The 27,803-nt window shown below is 50.5% G+C and overlaps 1 protein-coding gene across 1 annotated transcript in view; it reads right to left on the minus strand.

The window, feature by feature from the left end:
* SMG1 (SMG1 nonsense mediated mRNA decay associated PI3K related kinase) overlaps window positions 1-27,803 on the minus strand; it is a 2,768,248-nt gene that overhangs the window by 1,811,917 nt on the left and 928,528 nt on the right. Inside the window, exons 30-32 of the mRNA XM_069647131.1 lie at window positions 15,577-15,825; window positions 15,182-15,466; window positions 466-610 (exon numbers count right to left, since the gene is read on the minus strand). Of these exons, the coding sequence (XP_069503232.1) occupies window positions 466-610; window positions 15,182-15,466; window positions 15,577-15,825 (679 nt within the window). The remainder of the gene's footprint in view (window positions 1-465; window positions 611-15,181; window positions 15,467-15,576; window positions 15,826-27,803) is intronic.

Genomic DNA, 27,803 nt, shown 5'->3' on the forward strand with positions numbered 1-27,803 from the left:
CAGGAGAAAAAAAATAAACCCCAAAAATCCAGCAAAGCTGCTGGGGGACTCACTAGGTTAGGAAATTCAGCCTAAACAGAGAATTCTCCCTAACAGCCGGTTTAATGACTGTGGAGCAATTAACCCAAAATGACTAACGGAGCACCTAAGTGACAAGTAGTTTAAAATGTAAAGGTCAACTACTTTAATGTTACCAAGGATTCCAAGCCTGTCGACAGGGAATATTCAAACATGTGAATCCATGAAAGGTCCAATGCTGGAGAACAGTCAATATGAACACTAGCTAATGGGAAAACTAGATTTTCAATTTCAAATTGCTTCCTCTGGTACTGAAAAATGAAGCAAGTGCACAGTATAGGGTAAATTGTAGCATCCGAAGAAAGCAGGAAACGAAGCATAATTAAATTAAAATAGGCAGGAATTAACTGAATTCCAATGTTATTTTCACAACAAAGTAACACTTACCTAGCATTATCTACAACTTTTCGACCCCATCTATAAGCCCAACTTGCCAGTGTTGCCCATGACTTGGCTACTTCTGGTGCCTGTATCGACGACAGATGATAAAGTTGGCCCAAAATAAAATCCGGCTCACCAACGCCAATGTTTACTGAGGGAATGAAGGCAAAGGAGGATAAGCTTTAAATCATGAAAATACATTACCTTTAAAAAAAAAAACGTTACCAGAAACCAACACATGCTTCAATTTAAGCATTAGCCTCAAAAGGAAACAAAATACTTCAATATTTAAGATGTAAGGTCACTATTTTACAACTTTCATTTTAACTTGTATAAAACTAAGGAGTCCTCAACCAGGGACTCAGACGTGAATACTGTATGGGATGTTTTCTAAAAGTCCTCCATTGAGATCTTCCAACTGGTAGCTTAAACTGGGCTCCCCTTGAATTATTCCTAAAACTAACAATAGTAGTGCCTGAGCAGTATAACAACTTTTTGAAGGAGATGAAGAAAGCTCACACACCAGAACACCACACAACCAAGTAAGGTCCACAGGGTAGATTACTGAACATATAATCGTTACGCAAAGTTTGCATTAATCAATAACAAACATTGGCAACTACTTTAAAAATAAAAAATGAGCATGTAAAACAGTAAAGCATCCCTAGAATCTCCGAACAATCTAAACATCTATTCTTGTAAAGTAACCTTGCTTTTTAGATAATTGTAGACATTTTAGAATGTTTTATAAATGTTGTCGACAGAATGATGGTGGTCAGGGGGGAAGACAGCTATTCGTTGCAGGATAAAAATAGGTTACTAGAGTCTAATGAGCATGGTGTGATGGAGAAGGAGCAAGTTACTTACCTGTAACTGTTGTTCTTGGGCATGGGTTTGGCACATGCTCATGAATATTCCCTGCCAATGACAGTCCTCTCCCTAAGCCCCTCCTCTGGCAGCCATCTTCAGATTTGTTAAGCACGTAAGGTGGCAGTATAACCAAGAGCCGCCGCAGAAGGGTAGGAGGGAGGGTTTGCATGTGAATCCATGCCAGCCCATGCTGGAGAACAACAGTTACATTTAAATAACTTGTTCCTGCTCCAGCATGGGGTCTGGCATGGATTCACATGCTCATGAATCACTAATACATAGCAAGACAACCTTACACAACCCCAGGAGGTGGCAAGGCTCAACAGAAGCAATTAACACTTACCCCTTGAACAGATTCACCTCAAGTGAATAGGTTGCATAGCACTGCCTGATCAACTCTGGACTTCTCCCTGGAATCCCTCTCCAAGTAGAACATCGTGAAGGTATGCATGGACCTCCTCATAGCAGCCCTGCAAAAGTCCAGCAGGGGCTCAGACAGGAACGCTGTTGTCGCAGCGATCCCTCTGGTGAAGTAGGCTCCCAGGCTGCGGTCGGTTAGCCAACCATTGACAGTGCATGATGCGGCCGGAGAGCCACCTTGAGATGGAACCCTTGGACAAGACCTTCCCATGGTTCACAGGACCAAAGTTCACGAACAGTTGAGACGTCTTCTGAAAACTCTTTATGCGTGTCACGTAGAACTTCAGGGCACAAGCAACGTCCAGCGAGTGCAAGGCCCTTTCAGGCAGTCACTAAGGCTTTAAGAAAAACCTAGGTAACACCAAAGGCTCATTGAGGTGAAATTCCTACTGAACCTTCGGTATGAAAGAGGGGTGCGTCCGCAGCACCACTCTCGACTCATGGAAAGTCAGATATGGCTGTTTGCAGGATAGAGCCTAGATCTCACCGACCCTCCTGGCAGAGATGAAGGCCACAAGGAAAGCCATTACCACGCAAGGAACTTGAGGGGCCTGATGCATTGGCTCGAAGGGGGGCCACCCCATGAGGCTCGTCAGCACCATGTTGAGTTACCACGCTGGGGCAGGAGCCTTCACCAGTGGGGAAGATCTAAACAGTCCTTTGAGGAACTCCTTGAAGAGTCGATTTGACCAAAGAGAAGAACGTCCTGGAGACCTGGTGTAGCGGGAAATCGCCACCAGATGCACCTTGATAGAGGCGTGCGCCTGTTGGCCTTGGCCAAGGATAAGTATGGAAGAATCTGCGGGCCGTGACCCTCAGACTGGTGATCTTCTACAACCGCCACCACGTATCGAAATGCTTCCACTTGTGACCGTAGCACTTTAAAGTCGATGACGCCGTGGCCTTGGCGAGGACCTCCCTGCAGTCCGCAGGCAACTCATATCCTCCAAACTCTAGGGCTGCAAGAGCCAAGCCCTCAGGTTGAGCGATCTGGGTCGTGATGTAGAATTGCGCCTCACTCTCTGGCGAGAAGATCCGTCACTGGTAGCTTGATCGGAGGTGACGCAGACAGGCCTGAGAAGGTCCAGGTACCAAATCTGCCTCGGCCACGTCAGGGTGATGAGTAGCATCCTGCACTGACACAGAGCGCATTGATGACTCGTAGCAGGAGAGGCATTGGAGGAAATTCATACAGCAACAGCTTCCCATGGGAAGGAGAACGCGCGCACCCCCCAGGCTCCTCTGTTGGTGGAACCTGCTGGCAAACTTCTGACATTTGGAGTTTGCTGCTGTTGCAAACAGATCGATCTGGGACCTGCCCCACTTGGCGAAGATGTGGTCCTCCTGGTCCTGCTGAAGTTCCCACTCGTGGCAGGAGTGCAATTCCCAGCTGAGGGAATCTGCACTGGTGTTCGACTCCTGCTAGTTGAAGAGGGACGAGGAAAAGGTCTTGTCCGACTGCCCAGTGCCACAGGTCCTGCACTTCCCTGTGGAGTGCTGGGGATCGAGTGCCGCCTTGTTTCCTGATGTGGTGGTGCCCTTCAGAGACAGAAGGAATGACCTGAGGGCCCAGAACACTGCCCGTAGCTCCAGGATGTTGATATGAGATTCTTCTTCTCAGACAGCCACAGGCATCTGGCGTGCAGACATGCAGTGTGGGCTCCACAGCGTTCCAGCGAAGTGTCCGTGGTGACAGTATCCTGGAATGGAGGGTTCTGAAACCCTGTGCCCGGGCGATGTTGGAGTGGATGCCCCACCACCTTATCGCCCAACGGAACTCATCGTCCAGAGTGATCTTGTCCACAAAGTTTCTGGACACTTGTACCCAGCGAGCATCCAGGAACTCCCGAAGAGGTCGTATCTGTAGCCTAAAGAACCGGATGAGGTAGATGCAGGACATTGTGCCGTGCAACGACTTGATGGTCCGCACCGTGGCAGTCTTCATCGACAACAGCTGCTGCACCTTCCACTGAATGGCTGCTACCCACTCCTCCGAGAGTGATGCTAGGCAGGACACTGCATCAAGTCTGGCCCCCAGGAACAGCGAGTTCTGCAATGGTGTCAAGCAGGACTTCGGATAATGGATAGAGAATCCCAGGTCTGTCAGCAGCTTGACGGCCAACTCTGTATCCGACAGCCAACTCTCGCGATCAGGCCCTGATGAGCCAGTCAGCGAGGTATAGCTATGCGTGAATCCCCCATAGACAGATGGTTCCGGCACTGGTGCCGGGCACTTTGTGTACTCTATCCCTGCACTACGAAGCGCAGAAACCTCCAGTGTTTTCTGTGAATGGGGACGTGGAAGTAGCTGTCCTCTAGGTCCAGCAACGTCAAGAAATCCGCTCTTTCCAGTTGGCCGAGCACGTGCAGCAAGGAAAACAGGGAACCCCATGCATTTCCCAAAAGAGGACACCTGTGGGAATGCGCAGAGGTCGGACTTGCGCGAAGCGGCCCAGAATTTATTACCCAGAACCCCAGACAAAGTGAACATTGTGTTTTTTCCCCACCAAATATCACACTTTGTCGGGGATTGTGGCTAATAAAAACTGGGGCAATTTGGGCAAGGCAGACCTCTGTGGATTCCCAGGGGTTTCCTCTTTTGGAAAATGCATGGGGTTCCCTTTTTTCCTTGCTGGCTTCGACCCCCTAGGCCCAAATCTGTAGGTTGCCCACATCAACAAATTGTGCTGTGGCGAAAGGCTTGGGGTTACCAGCGGATTACCATTTTCCTTTTGCGCCCCCGGTAGGTGCACCCACACATGTGAGGTACCTTTTTCGTTGGGACACCTTTGGGAACGCGAGAAGGTATGATATCTGTTGCTGGCGACGTGTTTCGGTGAGTGGACACAGGGGAATGTCTCTGAAGTTGGCTGGACATGCAGACAATTAAGACATTTCGCTCTGGCCACCCACCGAAACACACCGCCAACAACACGTGGCCTACCTTCCCGCGTCCCCATACGTGTCCCGATGAAAACGGTACCTCACATGTGTGGGTTCACCTACCGGGGGCGCAAAAGGAAAAGGGTAACCCACTGGTAACCCCAAGCCTTTCGCCACTACCCATTTTGTTCATGTGGGCAACCTACAGATTTGGGCCTAGGGTGTCGAAGCCAGCAAGGAAAACTGAGAACCCCACGCATTTTCCAAAAGAGGACACCCGTGGGAACCCACACATGGCGAAATTGGAGGGGCGGCCCATCTCATGTAGCCCTCCCCAGGGGCAGATAATATGGGGGGGGGGCTGTCCTGCACTCCTCCCTGGGCTCAGGCGTCCGTTCCTAGCAGCAGATATCTGGTCCCAGGGAGGTCTGCATGACATGGCACCCACTCCATTGCGGCAGGGGGGAGGGGGGGGGGGGAGGGACTCAATGCCCCATCCCATTAGAAACTTCCCAGACCCTTTGGGGTGCCCCACAGCCCCCCCTAAAAAGCGTTCCACCATTTTCCATTTTTTCTTTGTTTACAAAACTTGCCCTGGTGCAGAGGGGCACATTGGTGTGCCAATCTGGCCCCGGGGTGCCCAAACCTTACTGCCCCACCCACTGGGGGGCCTGTCCCACCATTTGTGGTGGCCCTCTCCTCACCCACACCGAACATAGGGGGGGGGGGCACATCATGCAGCCCTTCCTAGGAGGCTCAGGGAAGGCAGCATGAGGTGTCCCCCCCCCCCAGCCATTTGGGGTGGGGGCGGGGGAGAGGGCCACCACAAAAGGGGGGGCAGGACCCCCAATAGATGGGGGTAGTAGGGTTTGGGCACCATGGGGGCAGATTGCCACACTAATGTGGCCATCTGAAACAAGCGAAGTTGGGTAAACAAAAAAAATAATACAAAGTCATAGGCTGCTTTCTAGGGGGGGCTGAGGGGCACCCTAAATTGGCAGCAAATGATGTACTGCAACGGGAGGTGGCCCTCACCCCCCCACCCCAAATGGAGGGCCCCACCTCATGCAACCCTCCCTGGGGGCAGATAGGGGGGCCCCACCTCATGCATCCCTCCCTGGGGTCAGATGCCCCTTCCTAGGAGCAGATATCAGCCCCCAGGGAGGGTTGCATGAGTTGGGGCCCTCCATTTGGGGTGAGGGGGGGTGAGGGCCCCCAGATGATCACTGCCCCCAGGGGTCTCTGGCGCTGTGGCCCCATGCCTTGGGGCCACGGGGGGGCCGCTTACCTAGTAAGCAGCCCCCCCTCCCCCTGCGTCACAAACGGATCTGAATTGATCCGGTGGCATTTCGGCCCGCGCGCCCGATCCGCGGGCAGCAATGCCACACAATGGGTATCATTGTAAAGGGGAGAATCTCCCCTTTCCAACGATACCCGCCTGGATCTCCGGCTTGAAATACAGCCTGAGATCGAGGCGGAACAAGAAGGTCTCTTACCTTCTCTCTTCCCTGCAGCAGCCGAAAATGGCTGCTGCGGGGAATTTACTTTCAGTTCCACGCCGACGTGCGTGACGCACGCTGATGTGAAAATGAAGGTAATCCAGCCCCCTGGCAGTGAGGGGGGACCTCCCCCTCACATAGCCCGGGGGTTGGATTACAGTTTTGAGCGATCCCTGCTTTGCAGGGATCGCTCAAAACAAGGTGCCGAAAAGGATGAGCTATCTCGTCCTTGGCACTGCAGGTGGAAAAAATTAAGTCCAGAAATCCAGCAAAGCTGCTGAGGGACTCATCAGGTGAGGGAAATTAGCCATAAATGAGAATTCTCCCCAACACCCTGCCTGGCCTTCTCCGGGTTCTCCCTCAGTTTCTCCCTCAGTTTACCCGGGTTATCCGACTTTCTCTTGGATGAAGAACCAGAGCGTTGACTGGAGATCAATGCAGGTCAAGCGTTGACTGGAGATCAATGCAGGACCCGCAGCAGCAGTGATCAGACTGAAGTGGACTCGCTGTGCTTGGTCTTGTGTTGGGCTCCCACAGGTGGGGTCCCCGCAAAGGTCTTAGAAGTCTGCTCAGGTTTCCCAGATTCGGGAGAGGCATGCTCCTGGATACCACCCGCTGCAGGGGCCTTGGCACGCAGCCACAATGCCAACCGTTGGTGCTGATACTCCAACGTGTGCTTCGACAAGCCACAGCAAATCGCACAATCTTCCTCCTATGTGTCAGGTGTCGGCAATCCAGACACTGGGAATGCTTGCCGTCCCTGCATACATTCTGCAAACCGCAGTCAGAGCAAAGCTTAAAGAGGGAACCGCGTCGTCCTCATCCGACATGATCCACGCAGTGTAGGCCTGGAGAATCTTCTGCAAGCCTCCAAGAAGAACACTCGACGAAAACAGCCCTTGAGGGGCACTGAAAAAAATCCGAAAAACAGGTCCCCATTGGTCGGAAGGATGATTGATGGAGCACACAGGCTTGATTGACCAAGAAGAACAAGTTACTTTCTTACCTGGTAACGTTCTTACGATGGGATGGTCCGACGACGTATTCCATATCTATGACATGTAATCACCACAGCTGTGCTGCTTCGGAAACTTTTTTCGGCGTCTGCGTCCTGCGTCGATGCGCCGTCGTCGAGGTCCTCCTCCGACGTCCGTTGTCATCCGATGTGATAAGTAGGACGCACGACGCCCGTAGCCTCAGTTGTAGTTTTTTCCCCCAGAACGTGTGACATTAGTCAACTGCCAGTCAGACACAAAGCCTTGCGGAACGTAAGCTGCAATCGCAAAAGAAATTCTGCAGTGGGGAAGGAAGGGCGGGAGCGATATGGAATATGTCGTCGGACCATCCCATCGAAAGAACGTTACCAGGTAAGAAAGTAACTTGTTCTTCGAGGGGATTGGGTCCTCTGACGTATTCCATATCTATGACAGACTCCCAAAGCAGTACCAGAGCAAGGAGGAGGGAAAGAATTTAGAATCAAAATTTAGAATAGCCAATCAAATAAGAGAGCAAAGGACCGCCTTGCCAAAGGCCAGATCCTGTCCTCGGATGGAATCAAGGGAATAGTGACGTACAAATGTATGTACCGAAGCCCAAGTGGCTGCATCACAGATGTTGCGAATAGGAACACCCCTCTGCAGGGCAGTAGATGCAGCCATACCCCTGGTAGAGTGGGCCCGCAAGCCAGCCGGTGGGTCCTTACCCGCCAAGCGGTAACACTCCGAGATGGCCAAAATAATCCAGCGAGACAAAGTCTGTTTCGTCACAGCTTGCCCCAAACGCTTTCCAGCGTAACCAATAAAGAGTTGATCGTCCACTCTGACCCGGGACATGCGTGAAACATAAAAGCTTAAAGCTCTCCTAGGATCAAGCCTATGGAGCCTCTCCTCTTCCTTACCAGGATGCGGAGGAGGATAGAATGCCGGAAGAACAACCTTCTGGGCCAAATGAAATTCCATCACTACCTTCGGAAGAAAAGAAGGACGAACTCTAAGGACAACCCTGTTCTTGTGAAATACAGTGAAGGGTGGCTTAACTGAAAGTGCCTGTAACTCACTCACTCTGCGAGCGGGAGTAACCGCAACAAAAAACACAGTTTTCAGAGTTAACAGCCTCAAAGGGCAAGAATGTAAAGGCTCAAATGGAGCACCCATAAGAAACTTAAGAACAAGGCTTAACTCCCAACCGGGCACCAGGAAAGGTGACGGAGGGAACACATTAGGGAGCCTTTTCAGAAACTGTGAAATTAAAGGGATTTTAAAGTAAGAACACTCTTCAGACGAGCGCTTAAAGATGGACAGCGCCGCCAGGTAACCTTTAATGGTACCCACTTGCAAGCCCCTGTGGGCCAAAGAAAGTAAAAAGGACAGAACCATGGGGATGTCGCATGCAAAAGGATCCACATTCTGAACCCTGCACCAGTCGCAGAACTTACGCCAATGGCAACGGTACAGAGACTTTGTTGCTGGCCTTCGGGCCGAAAGCAACACCTCCATCACGTCTTCAGGGAGGTCCCAATCCTTATACCTCAACCTTTCAGAAGCCAAGCGTGAAGGTTGAGGGATCCGACCTCTGGATGGAGAACCTGACCCCCCTCCTGTGAGAGCAGATCGTCTCGGTAGGGAAGACGACGTGGAGGGCAGATGGACAAGTCGAGAAGGTCCGGGTACCACGTCCTCCGAGCCCACGCCGGGGCAATGAGGATCATCCGGGAACCGAACTTCCGTAACCTCCGCAGCACTTGCGGGATGACGGGGACTGGAGGAAACTCGTACAGCAGTGGGAATGACCACTCCACCACGAACGCGTCTCCTAAGGCTCCTTTTGGAGGAAATTCCCGTGAGCAAAACCTTTCGCACTTCCGGTTGACACTGGAGGCGAAGAGATCCACTTGAGGGGTCCCCCAAAGGGCGAAGATCTCCAGGAGAATCTCCTGAGCCAACTCCCACTCGTGAGAGATCGCGCTCTGCCTGCTCAGAGCGTCCGCCGTCACGTTTTCCTCTCCGGCCAGATGAACTGCCGAGATCGAAACTTCCTGCTGGATGGCCCAGAACTCGAGCTGCATCGCCTCCCTGCACAGAGGAAGTGACCCTGCCCCCCCCCCACTTTTGTTGAGGTAGTGCATGGCCACTGTGTTGTCCGTCAGGATCAGGACACTCTTTCCTCGCACAGTCGGCAGAAAAGCCTTCAGGGCTAGCCCGACGGCCCTCAGCTCCAACAGATTGATATGAAGTCTGGACTCCGACTGAGACCAACGACCGCTGACTGCCAGCCCGTTGGCATGAGCTCCCCATCCCGTGAGGGATGCATCTGTCACGATCGTCACCTCTGGCCAGGGAAGCCAAAATGGAGCCCCCTTCATCAAGTTGCCTTCGACAGCCCACCACAGAAGGTCAAGGGCGACCGAGGGCGGCACCTGAACCGGGTCCGACATCCTGCCGGAGGACTGCGACCATTGCGTCTTGAGTGCCCACTGCAAAGATCTCATCCGCAGGCGAGCATCTGGCACCAGAAGAATGCAGGATGCCATGAGGCCGAGCAACCTCAAGAACTCGAACGCTGGGAGCGTCTGGGCATGCTGAAACTTGTGCACCATCTGCTGAATGTGAAGAGCCCTCACCTGGGGAGGAAAACACTGCCCCAGGGAAGTGTCGAGCACTGCTCCGATGTACTGGAGCCGCTGTGTTGGCGTCAAATGGGACTTCTTTAAATTGAGGGAGGAGCCCAGCCTGTGAAGGGAGTGGCAGGTGACGGACAGATGATCCAGGACTTGCTCGGGAGAGCTCCCCCTGATCAACCAATCGTCCAGGTAGGGGTAGACGTGAATCCCCCCTTGCCTGAGATGCGCTGCCACCACCACCATGAGCTTGGTGAAAACCCTCGGGGCGGAGGTCAATCCGAACGGCAGGACCTGAAACTGAAAGTGCGAGTCGCCAACCGCGAACCTCAGGTACTTCTTGGGATGGATCGGCACATGGAAGTAAGCATCCTTGAGGTCGAGTGACACCAACCAGTCCTGAAGCTGAAGGGCCTGGAGGACTTGAGAGAGAGTAACCATCTTGAACTTGTCCTTCCTGAGGAGTTTGTTCAAACCGCGCAAGTCCATGATGGGTCTCAATCCCCTGTCTTTCTTCTAAATCAAAAAATAAGGGGAATACCATCCCTTGTTCCTCTCCGCTACAGGCACCAGTTCTATGGCGCCTTTCTCCAGCAGGGCTTGAATTTCCTGCGCAAGGAGCGGATCCGGACTCTCCAAAGAGAGGTTCCCCGGTGGATTGTCGCGAGGCCTGTGCCGAAAGGGAAGACAGTAGCCATGGGTTATGATCTCCAGAACCCACACATCTGAAGTAATGGCTTGCCACTCTACAAGATGCTGCGCCAGCCTTCCCCCCAACCGGCGAACCATGGGACATGGCCTCATGACTGAGTGGGAGCGGCTGCCGCGTTACCTGAGGGCAAAGAGGCAACTGCCCGAGCGGCCTTGGCACCACGGGTACCCTGTCGTCCACCTCTGGTACCCCTGTGTTGGCCTCTTTGACTGCCAGCTCCTCTCGCTTTACTGAAGGACGAGTAATAGCGAAAGGAACCACCCCTCCACTGCTGTCCCCTAGGACAAAAAAGGCAGAGGTTGGCGAACTGCAGCGCCCAACGACTTCGCTGCAGCTTTTGAGGTCTGCAACCTCTCAAGGCTCTCGTCAGCCTTGCTGCCAAAAATGTGTTCACCGTCAAAGGGCATGTTGAGGAGCCGGGACTGCACATCAGGAGCAAACCCCGACTTCCGCAACCACGCAAACCTGCGTATCACGGTGCTCGCCGCCATGGACCTACTGACGCATTCAGCTAAGTCCAAACCCGACTGAACTGACTCATACATGTCATCCTTACCATCCTGGACCATAGCAAGGAAACCATCCCGTTCGTCCCCTTCGGGAATATGTTCAGCCGCTAACGCAACACAGTTCCACAGAGTGTGTGTGAAACGAGACAAGGCACAAATGGAGTTGGCCGCCTGAAGCGCCATACCACCAGAAGAAAACACTTTCTTCGCCCAGCCATCAAAACGTTTGTCGTATTTATCAGGAGGGATGGTAGGGTACGATGCCTGCTTTGCCGGGGCCGTGGCCGCCTGCACCACCAAACTCTCCGGAGTGGGGTGCCTGGTCAAGTAGCAGGGGTCGCTACTGGCTGGCAGGTATTTTCGCGACAAGGATCTGCCCACCGCCGGGAGACTCTCCGGAGCAGTCCAAGCCGCCGCCACCCTTCTCTGTAAAGCCATATGGAACGGCAGTACCGGGTCAGTTGGGGGACCAACATCAAGGATGTCCGTTAGATCATCCTGCACAAACTCCCCTGGGGGAGCAGACCATCTCAAGTACTCAGAAACCCTAGCCATAAGGCGCCGGTACGAGGAATCGGCATGAGAGCCAGGCTCAGGCCTACAAAACTCCACCCACGGAGAGGTGTCCAGTCCACTGGCATCATGCAGTGACTGCCTCAAATCGTCAAACTGACTATGGCCCGAGACAATTTCATCTGGAACCTGACTAGGAACCAGGCCACCAGAATCCTCATCCGCCTCTGAAATATATTCCAGGTGGCGAAAAGAAGGCACCCGAGAGTGCTTGCTCTTAACCAGAGCCTTCCTAGGGGGTTCCCCCGTGCCACGGGGTACCTCCGACACGAAAGGCGTCGAGCGAATTGGCGTCGACGCCGAGGAAATCAGCGTCGACGTCAGATGCAGCGCCGCCAGCATCGGCGTCGTCGACACAGCCCTCGAAGCCGGAGCCCCGAGCGTGTCCTTCGACGACCTGAGCGTCGACGACTTCCTCGAAGCCGGAGCCTCGAGAAAGCCTGTCGACGCCCTCGACGCCTCAGACGTCGATGTCTTCCTCGAAGACCTCACAGGTGCACACGGTCTCGAACGCGTCGAGGACCGGGACCTGGAACGGGTACGTCGAGAACGAGTCTCCTTGTCCGAACGGGACCTCTCCCGTGACTCGTGCCGACCACTCTTGCGAGCGGTGTCTCTCGACCTCTCACGACCGACCCCACTCGGGGGCGAGGACGGCTTAGTACCCTGCGACTCAAGAATCGCCAGCATTTTCTTCCCGAAGGAAGCCCATTCCTCTGGCGTCGCACAGCTGGTGGGGTAAGCGACGTGCCGGGCAGAGTCCTCTGAAGAGGACCTGGAAGACGACCGGTGTCGGCGCTTCCGAGAATGCCTCGAAGAGGCTGAGGAGTGGCGAGACCGACTCCTAGAAGGAGACCCACGAGACGTCCTACTTATCACATCGGTTGACGTCGGACGAGGTCCTCGACGACGGCGCATCAACGTCATCGACGCAGGACGCAGAAAAAAGTTTCTGAAGCAGCACAGCTGTGGTGATTACATGTCATAGATATGGAATACGTCGGAGGACCCAATCCCCTCGAAATTGAGTTTAACTTTCAAAAAGGGAAAAATGCAGAAAGCTCGAAGAGTAAAACGCAAGAACTCCCAACACTTCAACATGCAGTAAAAATCTGAAAATGGCTGCCAGAGAAGGGGCTTAGGTAGAGGGCAGTCATTGGCTGGGGGCAGTATGACCAAGAGTTCAGCGATTGGTTTATAGGAGAAAGACAGTTTATAAACGGAACTGAAACCGTTTTCTTTTACTGAGGATTCCCAGCCTGACCACAGGAAATATTCATGAGAATGTGAATCCATGCCAGACCCCATGCTGGAGAAAATAAGTGTTTAAAAGTTAATTACGTGTAAAAGAGTTGGTTGGTAACTAACTCTAAGAGTGAACAGTTACAAATATTTTTACTTATCTTGGACGTGTGATGCACTATTCTCAAAAGTATGGTCAACATCTTTTCTTTCCTTAGAAAACGTTTTGCCATTCTAATAGAAAGTAGATGAGGGTATACTACTCACCTGTGATTTGGTTCTGCCTCTTCCCAAAAGTAATGTGTTGGTATCAGTGATGATTACTGCTCGGATAATTTTATGAGTGTCCCCCAACTGTTGTCTTCATCAGATTATTACTGTTAGGATAATTGTAGGAGTATTCTCCAACTGGGTCTTGCTTCCCCTGTTTGTTGCTAGCCTGTCCAGAGTAAGTAAGTCTGCCTTAGGTCTTACCTACCTAGAACAACAGAGTCATTCAGTAAAGTGTAACATTGGGTTTTGCTTTCCCTTTGCTGTTTTAGACGGACACAAAGAGAGTCTATATGCCTGCCCGAAGTTGTCGATAGCTCCTTGAAAAAGTATATGGGTTTAACTTACCTTGAGTTAGCTGTGTGTTATCCCAAAAGTAGTTAAAGGTTTTTACTGTACCTAGAATAAGTGTTTCACTATTCACAAAACGTGTATTGTCCAATTGACGGATTATGTGATTTGTACTCAGTGTCACAGTACAACTGGTAGGGTATACTACCATTGAATTACCCAATTGTAATCTGAAAGTAACCATTGGTTTTTACTCCCCAAGAATAGGTGTAACCTATACTGAATGTGTATGAAAAGGTTGCAACTTCCCTGGAACTACTGTTGGGTTTTCCAAATAAGGTATATACTTTGGTCCGTGTACCTTCAAGTATAGCGTGTTTTTATAATTGTGATTACATATAATGTGGTGATAGTACTTCTTTACCCCTAGATTTATCTGGGCCTACCTGTATTTAAATAAATCCCTTTTTGCATACAAGTGTTTCAGTGTTTCTTTGGACCATTTGTATTACAATTTCATTTGTACTGATTCTACAGCCCTCTCTACCTCCTAAGATAAGCCTGGCTGCTCTGCCTACGCTACCATGAACCCAGGTGGTAAAGCCTTATAGAGTTGAGTCTTGTACTGCCCCAGTTGATTGGTTTTACTAAGCCTTAGGTTGGACTTCAAAACTGTTCTAACATCAATCCCATCACCTTTAATCTTTCCAAGCTCGCCAGTACACTCTTCTAATTGCTACACACTCCTCTCCAGCCTTTGTCCTCCTGCACTTCCTAAGACGCACCCAGATAATTCCCCCTAAACACTGACTCTACGGGGCAATTACAGCCTTCCCCTTTCTGTCTGGGAACTTCCCTATGCCTCCATTGGCTACTCAGGTCAGCTGTCACCCTAGGCAATACCTGCCCTGTCTAAACTAATCTCCAACATCTACTCGGGCGGGATAGAAGTTTCCCTGGGAGTTTTCAAAAAGGGCTTTTAGACCTCTTTTTAAGCTTTAATTTTCTTATAACCGACCATGCTGTTCCTGGCATGCTTGGCCCTGTTCTCCTCATCTCTTACAGTTTCAGGTAAGTTACAGTTCAGAGTTTGGGGCTGTACCCAACTCTCCCATTTTGCTGTATAAATCCCTGCAGTCTCTGTACGCCAAGGCTTTAATTTGGGGATATTGGACCTAGTATCTCAATTGAAGGAAATGGCCAATATATGATTCTACAATAGATCGCTCTTCACTACAACTACTTTACCGTCATCTTTCAAAGCAGTCCCCTCAAAGTAAGCGATTAGATGGGACTGAAATGAAGAGGAGTGAGGGGAAAGGAAGTCCACCTTAGTTTGGTTGTGGTGGGGTCCCAGGCCCTTGGTTCCAATTACCCCATTGATGTACCAATCACCCATGGTCCAGCCATTTCAACATCTCATCTGAGACACAAGGCAATTCAAAATGAATGTGTAATTGAGCAGCTTACAAATATCTCCTGAATTATGGGACAGCAAGCACCCCTTCTTACCTACGTTTTCAGGATTTTACTAGCTCTCTCCAAGTGCCACAAGATTCAGAGTCATTTTATTAGGAGGGAGTTTGGGAGGGAGAAAAGAATACAGTTAAGGCATGGAAATGGTAGAAGTCGGTAGAAGATTTGTTTTTGAACCGATTTCAAAGACTCGCAACTGCAACAGTAGCTAGCGTTCTCAGTGTACATAGATTTGATTATAGTCGATACAGATTTGACCTAATATGTAGGTGTTTCAAAAGGTCTACAGCTTAAATCTAAACAACTTTGTGAAAGCACAGATCGAAACATAATAGAGCCTCAAAAGGTGGCAAAACACTACCTGTAGAGTCACTCTCAATGCGTGGATATTCTTCTTCCATGGTATTAACTGGAGGTAGATCAATTAAGGTGTGAATGTTTTTGGCAAACGTGGAAAGACCAGTTAGGTTATGTTGCTGTCGTGCTCTATAAACTTGCTTCAGTTGTCCAGAAATGTCTTTCCATTCAGCTTGAATCCATTTTGCCAATGTCAGAATAGATTTTGCCACACCATCTTCTGCTTTTGCCGATTTGCAAAATGATATGGCACAGGAACTCAGCATTTCCATTGCGTGGGTAGATTGGCCTGTATAACACGGATGGTAAAATTCTGTTAATAGGTTTAATGGCAAGGAACATAAAAAAAGTGTGCGATTGGTGCAGGTTTGCTAGATCATGCAACATTCATACACTAACCTGCAGAGTATAATAACTTTGTCTTTTCAATGTCAAGCTCTGGACCCCATTTTTCATCCATTTGATCTTGTATTGACATTTTCTTGAAATGATTCACTAAATCCTGAGCAGTGGTTGCGTGCCCTAGTTGCACTTCACTGCACTGAGCAAGCAGTCTTGTTGCAAGACCCACATTGCCAAGTTTACGAGAAAACTTTGCAGCTGTCAAACCCAGCTCCATAAGATGACTTCTGACTGGAATGGTCTTTTCTGAAAAAGAAATCCATTTAGAATTTTAAGCAAATGCAGGAACAATGATAACTTACAAAGGGCAAACCCTTTACAGAGAACACATTAAAAGAAAATACACCTTCACCAAGCTCCCTCACTTTCATATGACAAATATGATGCTACTGTATTATATGGATTTTGGTGTGTCACTGGCCAATTGTACAGCTGGTGATAATATAGGTGAGTGATATTACAATTACTTCAAACTCTAGGGGGCTTTATTACAGCTCTTGCACAACTGAAATATGCATGGTCAGTGCAGCAAGTCAAAAGTGAGAAAGGTTAGAGAAATGCAAGAACATTTAGAACAAGCATTGAAAAGGCCAACAGTTTTTGCTTTTTTGTAGACATGAGACAGGCATTAGCAAATCACTGCCCTACTGGTACTAAGAGGCCATTTATGGTAGTTGTACTCTAATGGAATTGTTTTGATTTATAGGTGAAGCTTTAGTATCACCTATACACAAACTAAAAAGTAGTGCTGTCATTTTTTCAATGAGAATCACTCATCCCGCTAAAGGCTATCCTTCCCGCTGCTGCCCGACTCACAAACAGAACGAGTAACGTTGACCACAACCAGCCTGAAAAGTGTTACATTGGTCCCCCACTTAATTCGACGATTGCATGTCTCATCTACAAAGCACCACAGCTAAAGATACATTCCTACATACTTGAACAGAACATTTCCAGAGGGTTGAGGGATATAAGAGGCAGAAGCACTCTGTATGGAACAAGTTACTTACCTGTAACTGTTGTTCGCTAGCATGGGGTCTGGCATGGATTCACATTCTCATGAATATTTCCTGTCGTCAGGTAAAGAATAAATCAGTTTCAGTTTCACTTCTGAACTGTCTTTACACTAATAACCAATCACTGGTCTCTGGGTCATACTGCCCCCAGCCAAAGACTGCCCTCTACCTAAGCCTCTCCTCTGGCAGCCATCTTCAGATTTGGTAGAACATAAAGTGGCAGTAGGACCAAGAGAAGAGCCGCAGAGGGGTAGGCGGGAGGGTTCGCGTGTGAATCCATGCCAGACCCATGCTTGAGAACAGTTACGGGTAAGTAACTTGTTCCTTCACAGCATGGGGTCTGGCATGAATTCATATGCTCGTGAATAAGGACTACATAGCAGTACACATATGCACAACTAGAGGAGGTGGCAAGGCTCAACATTAAGCATTTCAACAACTCAACATTAAGCATCTCTTACCTCCTCACCAGGCTCACCTTCAAGCGAACAGGTTGCGCAGCACTGCTTGGCCGACTCTGGACTCCTCCCTGGAATCCCGGTCGGCGCAGTCCAATTTCGTGAAGGTGTGCGTCGACCTCCACATAGCAGCCATGCAGATGTCCAGCAGGGGCACACCAGACAAGAACACAGTAGTTGCAGCGATAGCTCTGGTCGAATAGGCTCTCTGACGGCCAGGCAACGGTCGGTTTGCCAACCGGTGACAAATTGCTGGTGCAGCCGGAGAGCCACCTGGTAATGGAAGCCTTGGAGAGGTGTTAAGATGGATTTATGAACTCTGTCCTGGAGGGCAGAGGTTCAGAAGGCCAGCCTAGTTTCTTGGAACAGGGTAACTTCTGGACAAGCCAGACCAATCGGGGTAGCTATGGCAGGCAGTCAAGACTAGGTCTCAGGAGGGGCGAGGGTGACTGAAAGATCTTAAATGAGCACACAGAGTAAGGACACTTACAAATTACTTCAGACAGGTGTTATATCAAAAATATAGACACATTACAAAGCCTTTGTAACAGACCATAGCGGAAGAATCATAGTAACACTAAGTAAACCAACACTACCAATACAATGTATATACAAGACCATTGGGGTCTAAAGGGGTTAAAGGCAAAAAACATGTCGACAACCTAGATGGGAAGGAAACAAGCAGTGCAGATAGTTTTTAGGGCCCTTTCGACATCGATAACACACCTAAGAGGCAGTCCAAGCCCTAAGAAGAGGGGAGCCTTATGCTCAATAGTACATACAATGCAAGCGCACGCGGTTGTTCCAATGGGCAAAAATAGTGTCTCTTCAGGGGTCTCTAGCGCCTCGGGAAGGGGCATAAGGCGAAGAACAAGTTCCCACTGTTCAGGGTGGACCTCTACTTGAAGGCAGAGGCAGTTCCAGAGAGCAGGATGGAGTTGCTAGCTCGCAATAACAGTGGAAAGGAGAGTGACCCCAGGGGCCACCGGTTAGTGTTAAAAGTACTCACTGGTCCCATGAGCTCTGGACCCAAACTTCGCCCTTTCAGTCCACTCGGGTTGCAGGTTCCAACGCAACAAAAAGGACGTCTCTGTGGCTTTCAGTTCCTGAGATACAGCAATGATTCCCAAACGGAACAGCAGCGATTTCTCCGCTCCGGGTGGATGAATCAACGCAGTTTCACTGCTGCAGGCTTCAGGGGCAAGAGGGTCACAAATGCAGCGTACTTCCAAAAGCCGTTGCCGCGGCAGGGCAACACAGTAACCTCATTTACTACAGTCCTGGCGCACTCGTCTCACTTCAGACCTGGGAATGCCAAGTGTACGGAATTCAGTGTGAGGGTGCCGGGGACACAGAACTGGCAGTATAGCAAGTTTCGAGGGCCTCCTCGAAACGACGGCGGAGACAGAGCAAAGGTTGTGCTTAAGGTGGTCAGCCCACTGGTAGGCCCAGGGACACTTGCGAGAAAGCTTACTTGCAGGTTTTAATGAAGGTGTCGAGAATAGTTGGTCCCACTATTTCCAATGAGTCGAAGCATCTTCGCAGACCTTCTAGGACGACCAGATGCAGAGGGGTCACATGGGACAACAGAGGGCTCAGGGTGCCAAACCTTCCAGCGGGTCACCAGCGGTTCCTCGACTCAGCTTCGTAGTTGCAGGATACTTGGATCCTATCCTTTGTTCAGTGAGAACTCAGGAGATCGACCTTGTATGGGTGTTTTTGACCTCTTATCCAAAATTCCCTTCGTGCCAAAACGAAGAGGACCCAATGGGAGATCTGCTCACAGTCACTCCATACGTGGACCAATCCCGGACCACAGTGGTCCCAGTCATTCAGGGCACTCCAGACTCTGGCACCCAGGATGTGTATTGGACTCAGACGTTCCAGCCCATATCCTGGAGGCACACACCAGGCATGCAGAAGCCCCCAAAAGCATTGGGTTTCGTGGGAAAGTGCATGACCAAATAAGGACTGACCCGGGTTGACTCCACCTGGAAGGTGAAGGGGCAAGATGGCCAAAGGACAGGACAAAACCTTGTGGCGTGGCCATTTTGGAGCCAGGCCACCTATTCGTGCCAAACGCGGTTAACATGGCAGAAAAGGGTTAAAAAGAATGCCACCAGTCCTGTCCATGACACATCTGCACAGTTCATAAAACGTCCAACGAAAGAATATGTAGGGCCTTTGGAAAATGATTATACACCCAAGTGTGCTGTATGGTAAAATACATTGCACACTTGTTACATGTTACACAAAAGTTGCAACATCGGAAAAGGACCAAGGGAAACAAAGTCTCCCAGTACTGACAGTCTTAAGGCCATGTCAGTTTCCCAATAAAAAGTGAGCAAAATCCCAGAGGAGTGCAGCTGAAGGCTGTGCTTCTCTGGCAAAGACAGTCAGTCAATGGTGTCTGAACAGCAGCAAAAAGTTTGGGGTTGTACACATGGAGCGAAAATTACATACATTTATGAAATCTTTCCCAACAAGGGGGCCTTCCCTTGGTTCACAGGACCAAAGTTCACAAACAGCTGTGATGTCTTCTGAAAACAGGGTGCGGCACACCTAGAACTTCAGCGCTCTAGCCACATCCATCAAGTGCAAAGTCCTCTCAGCCGGCATCGAAGGCGACGGGAAGAAAACAGGTAACACCAAGGGCTTGTTGAGATGGAAGTGCGACGCCACCTTGGGCATGGAGGGGTGCGTCCAAGGGAATGAGAACGCATCCCCATGCTCCCCGGCTGGTGGTGGTGTTGTCGGTGAAGACCCGCACCACCATGCCCTTGAGGGACAGAAGGAATGACTTGAGGATCCAAAACACGGCACGGAGCTCCAGGACGTTGATGTGTAACAACTTCTCCGGGAGCCAAAGGCCTCTTGCGTGGAGCTTTCTGGTATGTGCGCCCCATCCCTCCAGGAAGGCGTCTGTAGTCACAGTTTCCTGATGCGCTGGGGTTTGAAAGTCTGCCCACTGCGAGATGTGCCTGGACGCCCCACCACCGAATCACTCGCCGGAATGTCTCGTTGAGGGCGATCTTGTCTTCGAAGCTTCCCGACACTTATATCCAACGAGCGTCGAGGAACTCAAGCGGCCTCATCCACAGCCTGCACAGCCAAACGAGGTAGATGCATGACGACATCATGCCGAACAGGGACTTGATGGACCTCACCCTGGCAACTTCCATGGTCAACAGCGGTTGTATCTTGCCCAGGATGGCTTTTATCCTGTCCTCCGCCGGTGACGCCAGGAGTCTGGCTCCCAGGAACGGAGTGTCCTGCGATGGCTTTGGATGTCGCATAGTTTATCGAGAACCCCAGTTCCGTGAGCAGGCGGACGGTCCTCGCTGTGTGTTCGACGGAGAGTGCCCATGACTTTGCTCAGATGAACCAATCGTCCATATAGGGGTAGACGTGGATACACTGCTGGCGCAGCCGCGCCGCCACCAGTGCCAGGCACTTGAAGACCCTTGGGGCAGACTTCAAACCGAAGGGCAGGGCCTTGAATTGATAGTGCTGCTCTTGGACCACGAAGCACAGAAACTTTCAATGCCCCTTGTGTATGGGGATGTGGAAATACGCATCCTCCAAGTCCAGTGACGATAGGAAATCTCCTTCCTCCAGCTGTCCCAGCATGTGCTGAAGGGTGACCATCCGGAACTTCTGGGATTTGATATATTTGTTGAAGCAGCGGTCTTCTTTCGGACGAGGAGGTACCGCGAGTACACCCCGGAGCCTCCAGGGTATGTCCCTGGGCCAGAGCATCCAGCAACCAACAGTTGGTGGAGATGGACTTCCACACGGCGAAATTTGCCAGCCGGTCTCCCACTGTGGTGCTCGTGTGGGGGCCCGACATCAGGGTCGGTTCAGTCCTGCTTCGCAAAGGCCGTACCACCTTGGACCCCTTGGAGACGACGATTTCCTCCGGCTTGCTGCGGCCTCTGTAGGCCTCCTGGGAGAAAGAACGTGCCGCTTGACGGTACGAACAAGAGCTGCCACCGAATCCTTGGGAGGCACCCTGAGACTTGCCTTCGGAGGACCAAAAAGACAGCCGTCGTTGCTGGAGTGTGCACAAGGCACGGGCCATCTCAGAGTCTGCCTTGATGGCCGGCAGTGACTCGTCAACCGTCTTGCCGAACAAGTTGCCCCAGTCGAAGGGCATGTCCAATACCCTCACCTGGACGTCCTTGACAGAAGTTGGTGGCCCTGAGCCAACCACACCGGCGAAGGCAAACGCTGTTGCCCATCTGGCAGAACCCAGTGTCGGCGATGTCCGTGGCCACCATGATGGCATGGTCCAAAGCCACCTCGCCTTCTTTCAGGATTTCAAGGGCCTCCACCCTCTTGTCTGGAAGGAAGTCCATGAGAGGGGCGATTTTAAACCAGAGCTCGCTGTCTAAGCAGGCCACGCCACGATGGCAAAAGCGTTGGCCGCCTTAATGGTCGTTGTTGCCGCCAAGATGACCCGTCATCCCATGGCATCTAGCTTCTTTCCCTCGCCGTCCGGTGGGGAAGTTGACGTCGATGCCACCGACCATGCAGATTTCTTCCTGGCCGATGCCGAGACCACTGAGGCACATTGGTGCAGAGTCTGGAACCCAGTATTTCTTCTCGTACTGGTCTTCAGGAGGGCCAGCCCTTCGTCCCAAATGTCATCTAACAGCGGCACCAAGAGCACGGTCTTCCTCTTTGTTAGGCAGAATCCTGTGCAGTGCCTTTAGGGACCACTACACCCGATTAAGACCACAGGTAGCAATACAAGTTTTACCTTCGGTACAAGCTTGTACTACTAAGTTATAGTGGTAGCAGTAGCAGAGCAGCCAGGCGTATCTCAAGAGCATATGAGCAGTAGCAGAGATTACACAAAGGGACCACAATTACTGTGACTCAAGCAAACACTGACTCAAGTTTTCAGGTAGAAAAATAGAAGTACATTTATTTTTTAAACCATCAGTTATAAACACAACACCTCTATTAAACTTTTAAAAAAAAACACACGTTAAATATACTACAACTAACATTCACCTTGTACAGTAAGTCTCAAGGTAAGTATCCTGTGTTTGAATGAACCGGTGTTCTGAACAATACACAATACCGCGGATACGGTGCGATCACTTTTTGACAGGTCGGTCTACTAAATAAATGCGTACCGGGGCAAAAACACACAGCACCTGAGATACCCAGAGGGAGTTGGAGGCAAAAATCACAGGCAATATTTAGGTCAGGCAGACAGTATCGAGAAAAACTCAGAAACAGGAATTCAAAAGTCAAAGGGTCGGAGCCAGGTTTAGGGGACACCGGGGGCCTGTGCCGAAGATCACACCGTTAGATAGTTCACGATTCAGTGTAGCCAGAAAGTATTTGGATATTGTCAATGTTCGGAAGCAAAAGTTATAAGCAAGAGGGAAGAAAAGGACGAGCCTTGAGGATGAAGAAAAGGGATTCACCCAGTTTCCTCGAGTAGAACACAGTACCTTATTCCCACGAAGGACCTGGTGCCCTGGCAGTTGTTCCTGTTTTCCAGCAGACCCACGATTCCTGGAGCTTCGTTGTGAAGGACGTCTGAAGGGGGTCTACACCACACAGGGATGAAGCCAGCAGCAGCGACAGCACAAAGGTGTGCTCCTTAAAAACAGGAGAGGCTCAGCAGGTGGCTATCCAGACCACTACAGCAGTGTGCAGCGATTTCGACCACGGCGGAGATCTCTGGCTAAAGAAGATGAGCTGGTTATCCCCACCAGGCTCAAGGAAAGAAGACTCCGGACTGGATCTCCTCTTAGTTGCCGAAGGGAAGATAGCTCAGGACTTCAGCAGGGCTTCACCGGGACGGGGTAGTTGCAGCAGCCGTCATTCTCTCCACTTCTCTTCGGTTCCTTGTAGTTCCAGAGGCGACTGACTGCTAGCCCAAGAGACCTGCCTTTTATGCGCAAAACCCCCATTCACACAGCCTGGCTGTCAATCACGCAGCATGGGGGTTGTCCAGCCGGGAGAACCACCTCAGCCAATCATGGCAAAGTGCGACTTGGGTTTCCTAGGATACCCTGTGCAGGGGGCGACTACACCCCTCCCTCACATTCAGCCCACCTAGACACCCAGACGCCTTGAGGAGGGCTTCTCTGCAGAAGCCCGCCAAATGACAGTGAACAAAGAAGGCGAACCTAGTTTGCTGCACGAAGTAAAACACAAGAAGGACTTTAACAAAAAGAAATGGCGAAAAAACCCAACCGGAGCAAAAAGAGACGATTTGGTCAAGCGGGTTTATGTTCGAGGCTAATATAATAGACAACAACAGTACCGCATTTATCTAATATAATCGCGGTAGAAAAGTTAGGGTAGATACCACTGCCACCAGCCAAGTCTAAACGTTAAAAGAGCGAAACAATGTTCAGTGAGGTACAGACAGAAAAGGTGTACAGATTAGCCCTTTCCAGTACTCCATGTAAGATGGGGTGTACTGGGTCTGTGGTAAAAAATGACTATGTAAAGTAAATGGCAATTTTACCTTTCTCTGGGGGACAGTAGTCAGCCCCAGCGAAATGGAGTCAGAGGGAAGTCTAAAAGACAACCCTGGGTTACTACACTAAAGGTGCTCTGTAACCCATACAAGAACAGGGGCACTTGGAGTGGTGTGCTCCAGTGCCCAAGATCACACAATGAGTAACACGTAGGCCAAAACACATGTAAGAGTGGAAAAAGGATGTACACTCTTACCAGGTGGAAAAAATAAACTCCAGAAATCCAGCAAAGCTGCTGGGGGACTCACTAGGTGAGGGAAATTGGCCCTAGAAGGAGAATTCTCCCTAACACTCTTGGCCTCTCGTCGCTCATAAAGGAAACCCTCCTTTTCCTCGGGGATGAGCTGAAACAGCTCCAAGGCCCTAGATATCACGGCGTGGAAGGATCCGATCTCACACCAGGGGGAAAAGCCCTGGGTACCAGCGACGGGACATCGGTTCAGTCGTCGTCGCAGTCGTCCGTACCTGTCGTCACCGGCTCCATCTCGTCCCAGTTGGTGGATCCTCCGACGGTCCAGGCACCGGATCACCCATCGGCGTGGGCAGCCTTGTCCGTATCTTCGTGCACAGTATGTCCCAGAGCTTGTAGGATGTCCTCCGATCTGTCCGTCGGTGGTAGAGGCTGTTGCGACGGGAGCAGAGTGGGGCCGGTTCCTCCCCACCCTGCCGTTCCTCGCCGGTTCCCTCATCGCTCTCCCCATCCGCCTCGTCGGGGTCCATCCCATAGGGCCCGATCTCGACACCCTTCTTCTCAGGCACCATCAGACCTGAAAGCTCCTCTTCAAGAGATCTCAGAGTCTAGCTGGACCACTGCAACCCCCCTTCTCGGCCAGGGGCGAGTGTCTCGGGAAGATGATCGGCATCTTCATGGGAGTCTTCTAAATGGGCACGAATGACTATTCCCTCCGGGTGGGCAAGGAAACTCTCGCCTTGGTGTTTGCCTCCTGGGAACCCGCATCCGTAGCCTTCACCAGAGATGCCACCACTCCCTCAATAGACGCCTTTGCCTGGTGACCCTGGGCCTTCACGACCTTAGGCGCATCTGTCGCCTTCAACATGGGGGGAGGGTGGGGGGGTCAGTGCCTCGCTCCCCCTTGGCTTTTTCCATCTGAGTCGATCGGGCCTTCTCCCGAAGCTTACCCGGTTGCTCCGACTTCCTTTTCTTTGCTGAGCCGAAGCGTTGGCTTGTGGTTGATGGCATCGGCGATGCTGCGCTTAGCCTTGCTGCCGCGGAGCACCTACCAACGGCGCTCCTGGTGTCTGCGGACTCGCAGTGCTTAGCCTTCTGTTGGGCCCCTGTTGCGGAGCCCCCTCAAAGGTCTTAGAAGACCGCTCAGATTTCCTCTTGGGAGAAGAATGTTGCCGGGGCTCATCTGCCGCCGAGTTCTTTGTCTCCAGCCACTCAGCGAGCCGCTTGCGACGGTCCTTCATGGTGCGGGCGGACATGTCCTTGCAGAACGCACAGGCCTCCTCCACATGCGATTTGTCTGAGTGTAGAAATAAAGGCACCAAGAGTGCCCATCTTTCAGGAAAACGTTCCGTAGTCCACATCCTGGACAGATCCTGAACAAAGGCGTTGAGTCTCCCTCATCTTCGGCCATGTCCACGCGGGGTAGGCCTCCAGAATCTTCTGGAATCCCCCAAGAAGCTAAGTTTGACACAACATTGCCCTTGAGGGGCATAGAAGCTTCCGAAAACAGGTCCCCGTTAATCGGATGATGAATCGGTGGAGCTTCAGGCTTTTTTGACCGAAAAAAAAGCGAAAATTCTCTGAAAAAATGCAATACGCAGTAAAAGCTCGAGAGTTATAGCACGAGGACTCCCAACACTTGAAAGTGCGGTAAAAATCTGAAGATGGCTGCCAGAGGAGGGGCTTAGGTAGAGGGCAGTCATTGGATGCTGCGGGCAGTATGACCCAGAGACTAGTGATTGGTTATTAGTAAAAAGACAGTTCAGAAACAAAACTGAAATTGTTTTTTTATTTACCGAGGATTCCCAGCCTGACAGGGAATATCCATGAGCATGTGAATCCATGCCAGACCCCATGCTGGAGAACTAGAAGTATCACATTGCAAGAATTTAGACCATCATTGGCTGAAATCTATGCATCTGAAATGTTCACTGGGTCTTTTATCCCAACATCTGACTACACCTTTCAGCAGCAACTTTATAGACCAAAATGTTGTCAAACAATGGTGAAGCTGGATAGCATATAGTCACTTTACACAGTAGGTCCTAAGGTTCCGCAGCTTATAGTGCTCACTTCACATCACCTAAAAGGAGCTGGAGAGCTCACATTTGTTCTACAGATCGCCCTAAAGGCTGCCGACAGAAGTGTGCAACAGGGTACGATGCAGAAGTAGAGTATTGTAAAGCCTAGAGGGGGTATCTGTACTTCAGTCCTCTTCTTTGGTTGGAACCTAGTGACAGAGCACCCCAAGCAAGGTTCTCTATATTGTATTTTCGGCGAGCAACCTAGGCTTGAGCTAGCAGGTGATGATACAGGCTGGTTCTTAAGTACAGTGAGTCCCCCAAGCCCCTGTTAGGCAGAATCCTGTGCAGTTCCCTTAGGGAGCCCTACAGAAGATTAAGACTACAGGTATGAGCAATAAATCCCCTTTGGTATCAGTCTGTACCACAAAGATTTAGTAGGTAGCTGTGGCTAAGCAGTCAGACCCATCTCAAGAGGGACATTAGCAGCATTCAGGGATGACACAATAAGACTACAATACTAGGGGACAAGGAAATACTCACCGTAATCGTATTTCTGATGCATGTATCTGCTTAGATTCACATGCTGTGCATAGGCCGACATCTAGTGGAAGCTGCAGAGTATTACAGTTTGTTTTTCGAAACTCGAAAATGGGCGTCGACACAGGGCGTGCCAGTAATACTATCCCTAGTGTGACGTCCACTGTACCCAAGATCCCTCACGCGTCTAGGATCCTCAGATTGTATTTTTTCTGACATGAGGTAGCATGAGGAGTAGCGCAAGTACAGATAATCCAAGCAGATAGATAGAAAGGTAAGACTACAAGCAACCATGCGCCTTCTCTCAGAGGGGAGGAAGGGTGGGTCGCATGTGAATCTAAGCAGATACAAGCATCAGAAATACGATTACGGTAAGTAATGTATCCCTTCTGAGGCTTGTGGAATCTGCTTAGATCACATGCTGTGCATAGATTAGCGGGCAGTACCAAAAGGAGGTGGGATGTGAGAAGGGTCATGAGCAAATAAGTGTCTTAGAACCGCTTGTCCCACTTGTGTATCTGCCTTGGAATGGGTGTCAATGCAGTAATGCTGAGTAAAAGTGTGAATAGAGCTCCAAGTAGCTGCTTTGCAAATGGTGTCAAGGGGTACATTTGCAATGAAAGCCAGAGTGGCCCCAATGCCTCTTGTAGAGTGGGCTCTTGGCGTGAAAGGCATAGTCTTTTCAGAGAGTGAGTAACACAGCTGGATACAGTTAATAATCCACTTCGAGATGGCACCTTTAGAGACGCGATCCCCCTCTCTGCCTGTAGCTACGGAGACAAACAGCTGATCTGTTTTCCTTAGCGGTCTGGTTTTATTTACATAGTAGAGGACCGCCCTACGCACATCTAGGGTGTGTAGTTTCACCTCAGCCAAGCTTTGAGGGTCCTGGAAGAAAGCCGGAAGCTCGATGGACTGGTTTCCATGGAATTTAGATATAAACTTAGGTGACGACCTAGGGTGTGTGCGTAAAACCAGTTTGTCTTTATGGACAGTAAAGAAGGGATCCTGCACTGACAGAGCCTGAATTTCACTGACCCTTCTTATAGAAGTAATAGCTACTAAGAAGGCCGTTTTATAAGTCAGGTGTTTGAGACTGCTTTTATGCATGGACTCGAAAGGGGGGGCCCATGAGCTTAGATAGCACCACATTAAGGCCCCACCCTGGTGGTGGGTTTGAAATAGGAGGGTGAAGTCTCTTTACTCCTTCCATGAAGGCTTTAACTACTGGTACTTTCCACCATGAGACCTTGTTATGGGAAGTGTTGTATGCCGACAGGGCTGCCAGGTGTACTTTCAGTGAGTTAAAAACCAGTCCTGCATCCAGCAGGTGGAGCATGTATGTAACAATAGTGGAAGGAGTGCAATCAACTGGGTTGATTTGTTTACTCTGGCACCAGATAACGAACCTCTTCCACTTGTCAAAGTAGAAGTGCCTTGTGTTTGGTTTCCTAGATTCCTTTAGGATGTCCATACACCTCTGTGGTAAA

This window comes from Ambystoma mexicanum, chromosome 2q, assembly GCF_040938575.1.
Source record: "Ambystoma mexicanum isolate Mex_15411 chromosome 2q, UKY_AmexF1_1, whole genome shotgun sequence".
Lineage (NCBI taxonomy): Eukaryota > Metazoa > Chordata > Amphibia > Caudata > Ambystomatidae > Ambystoma > Ambystoma mexicanum.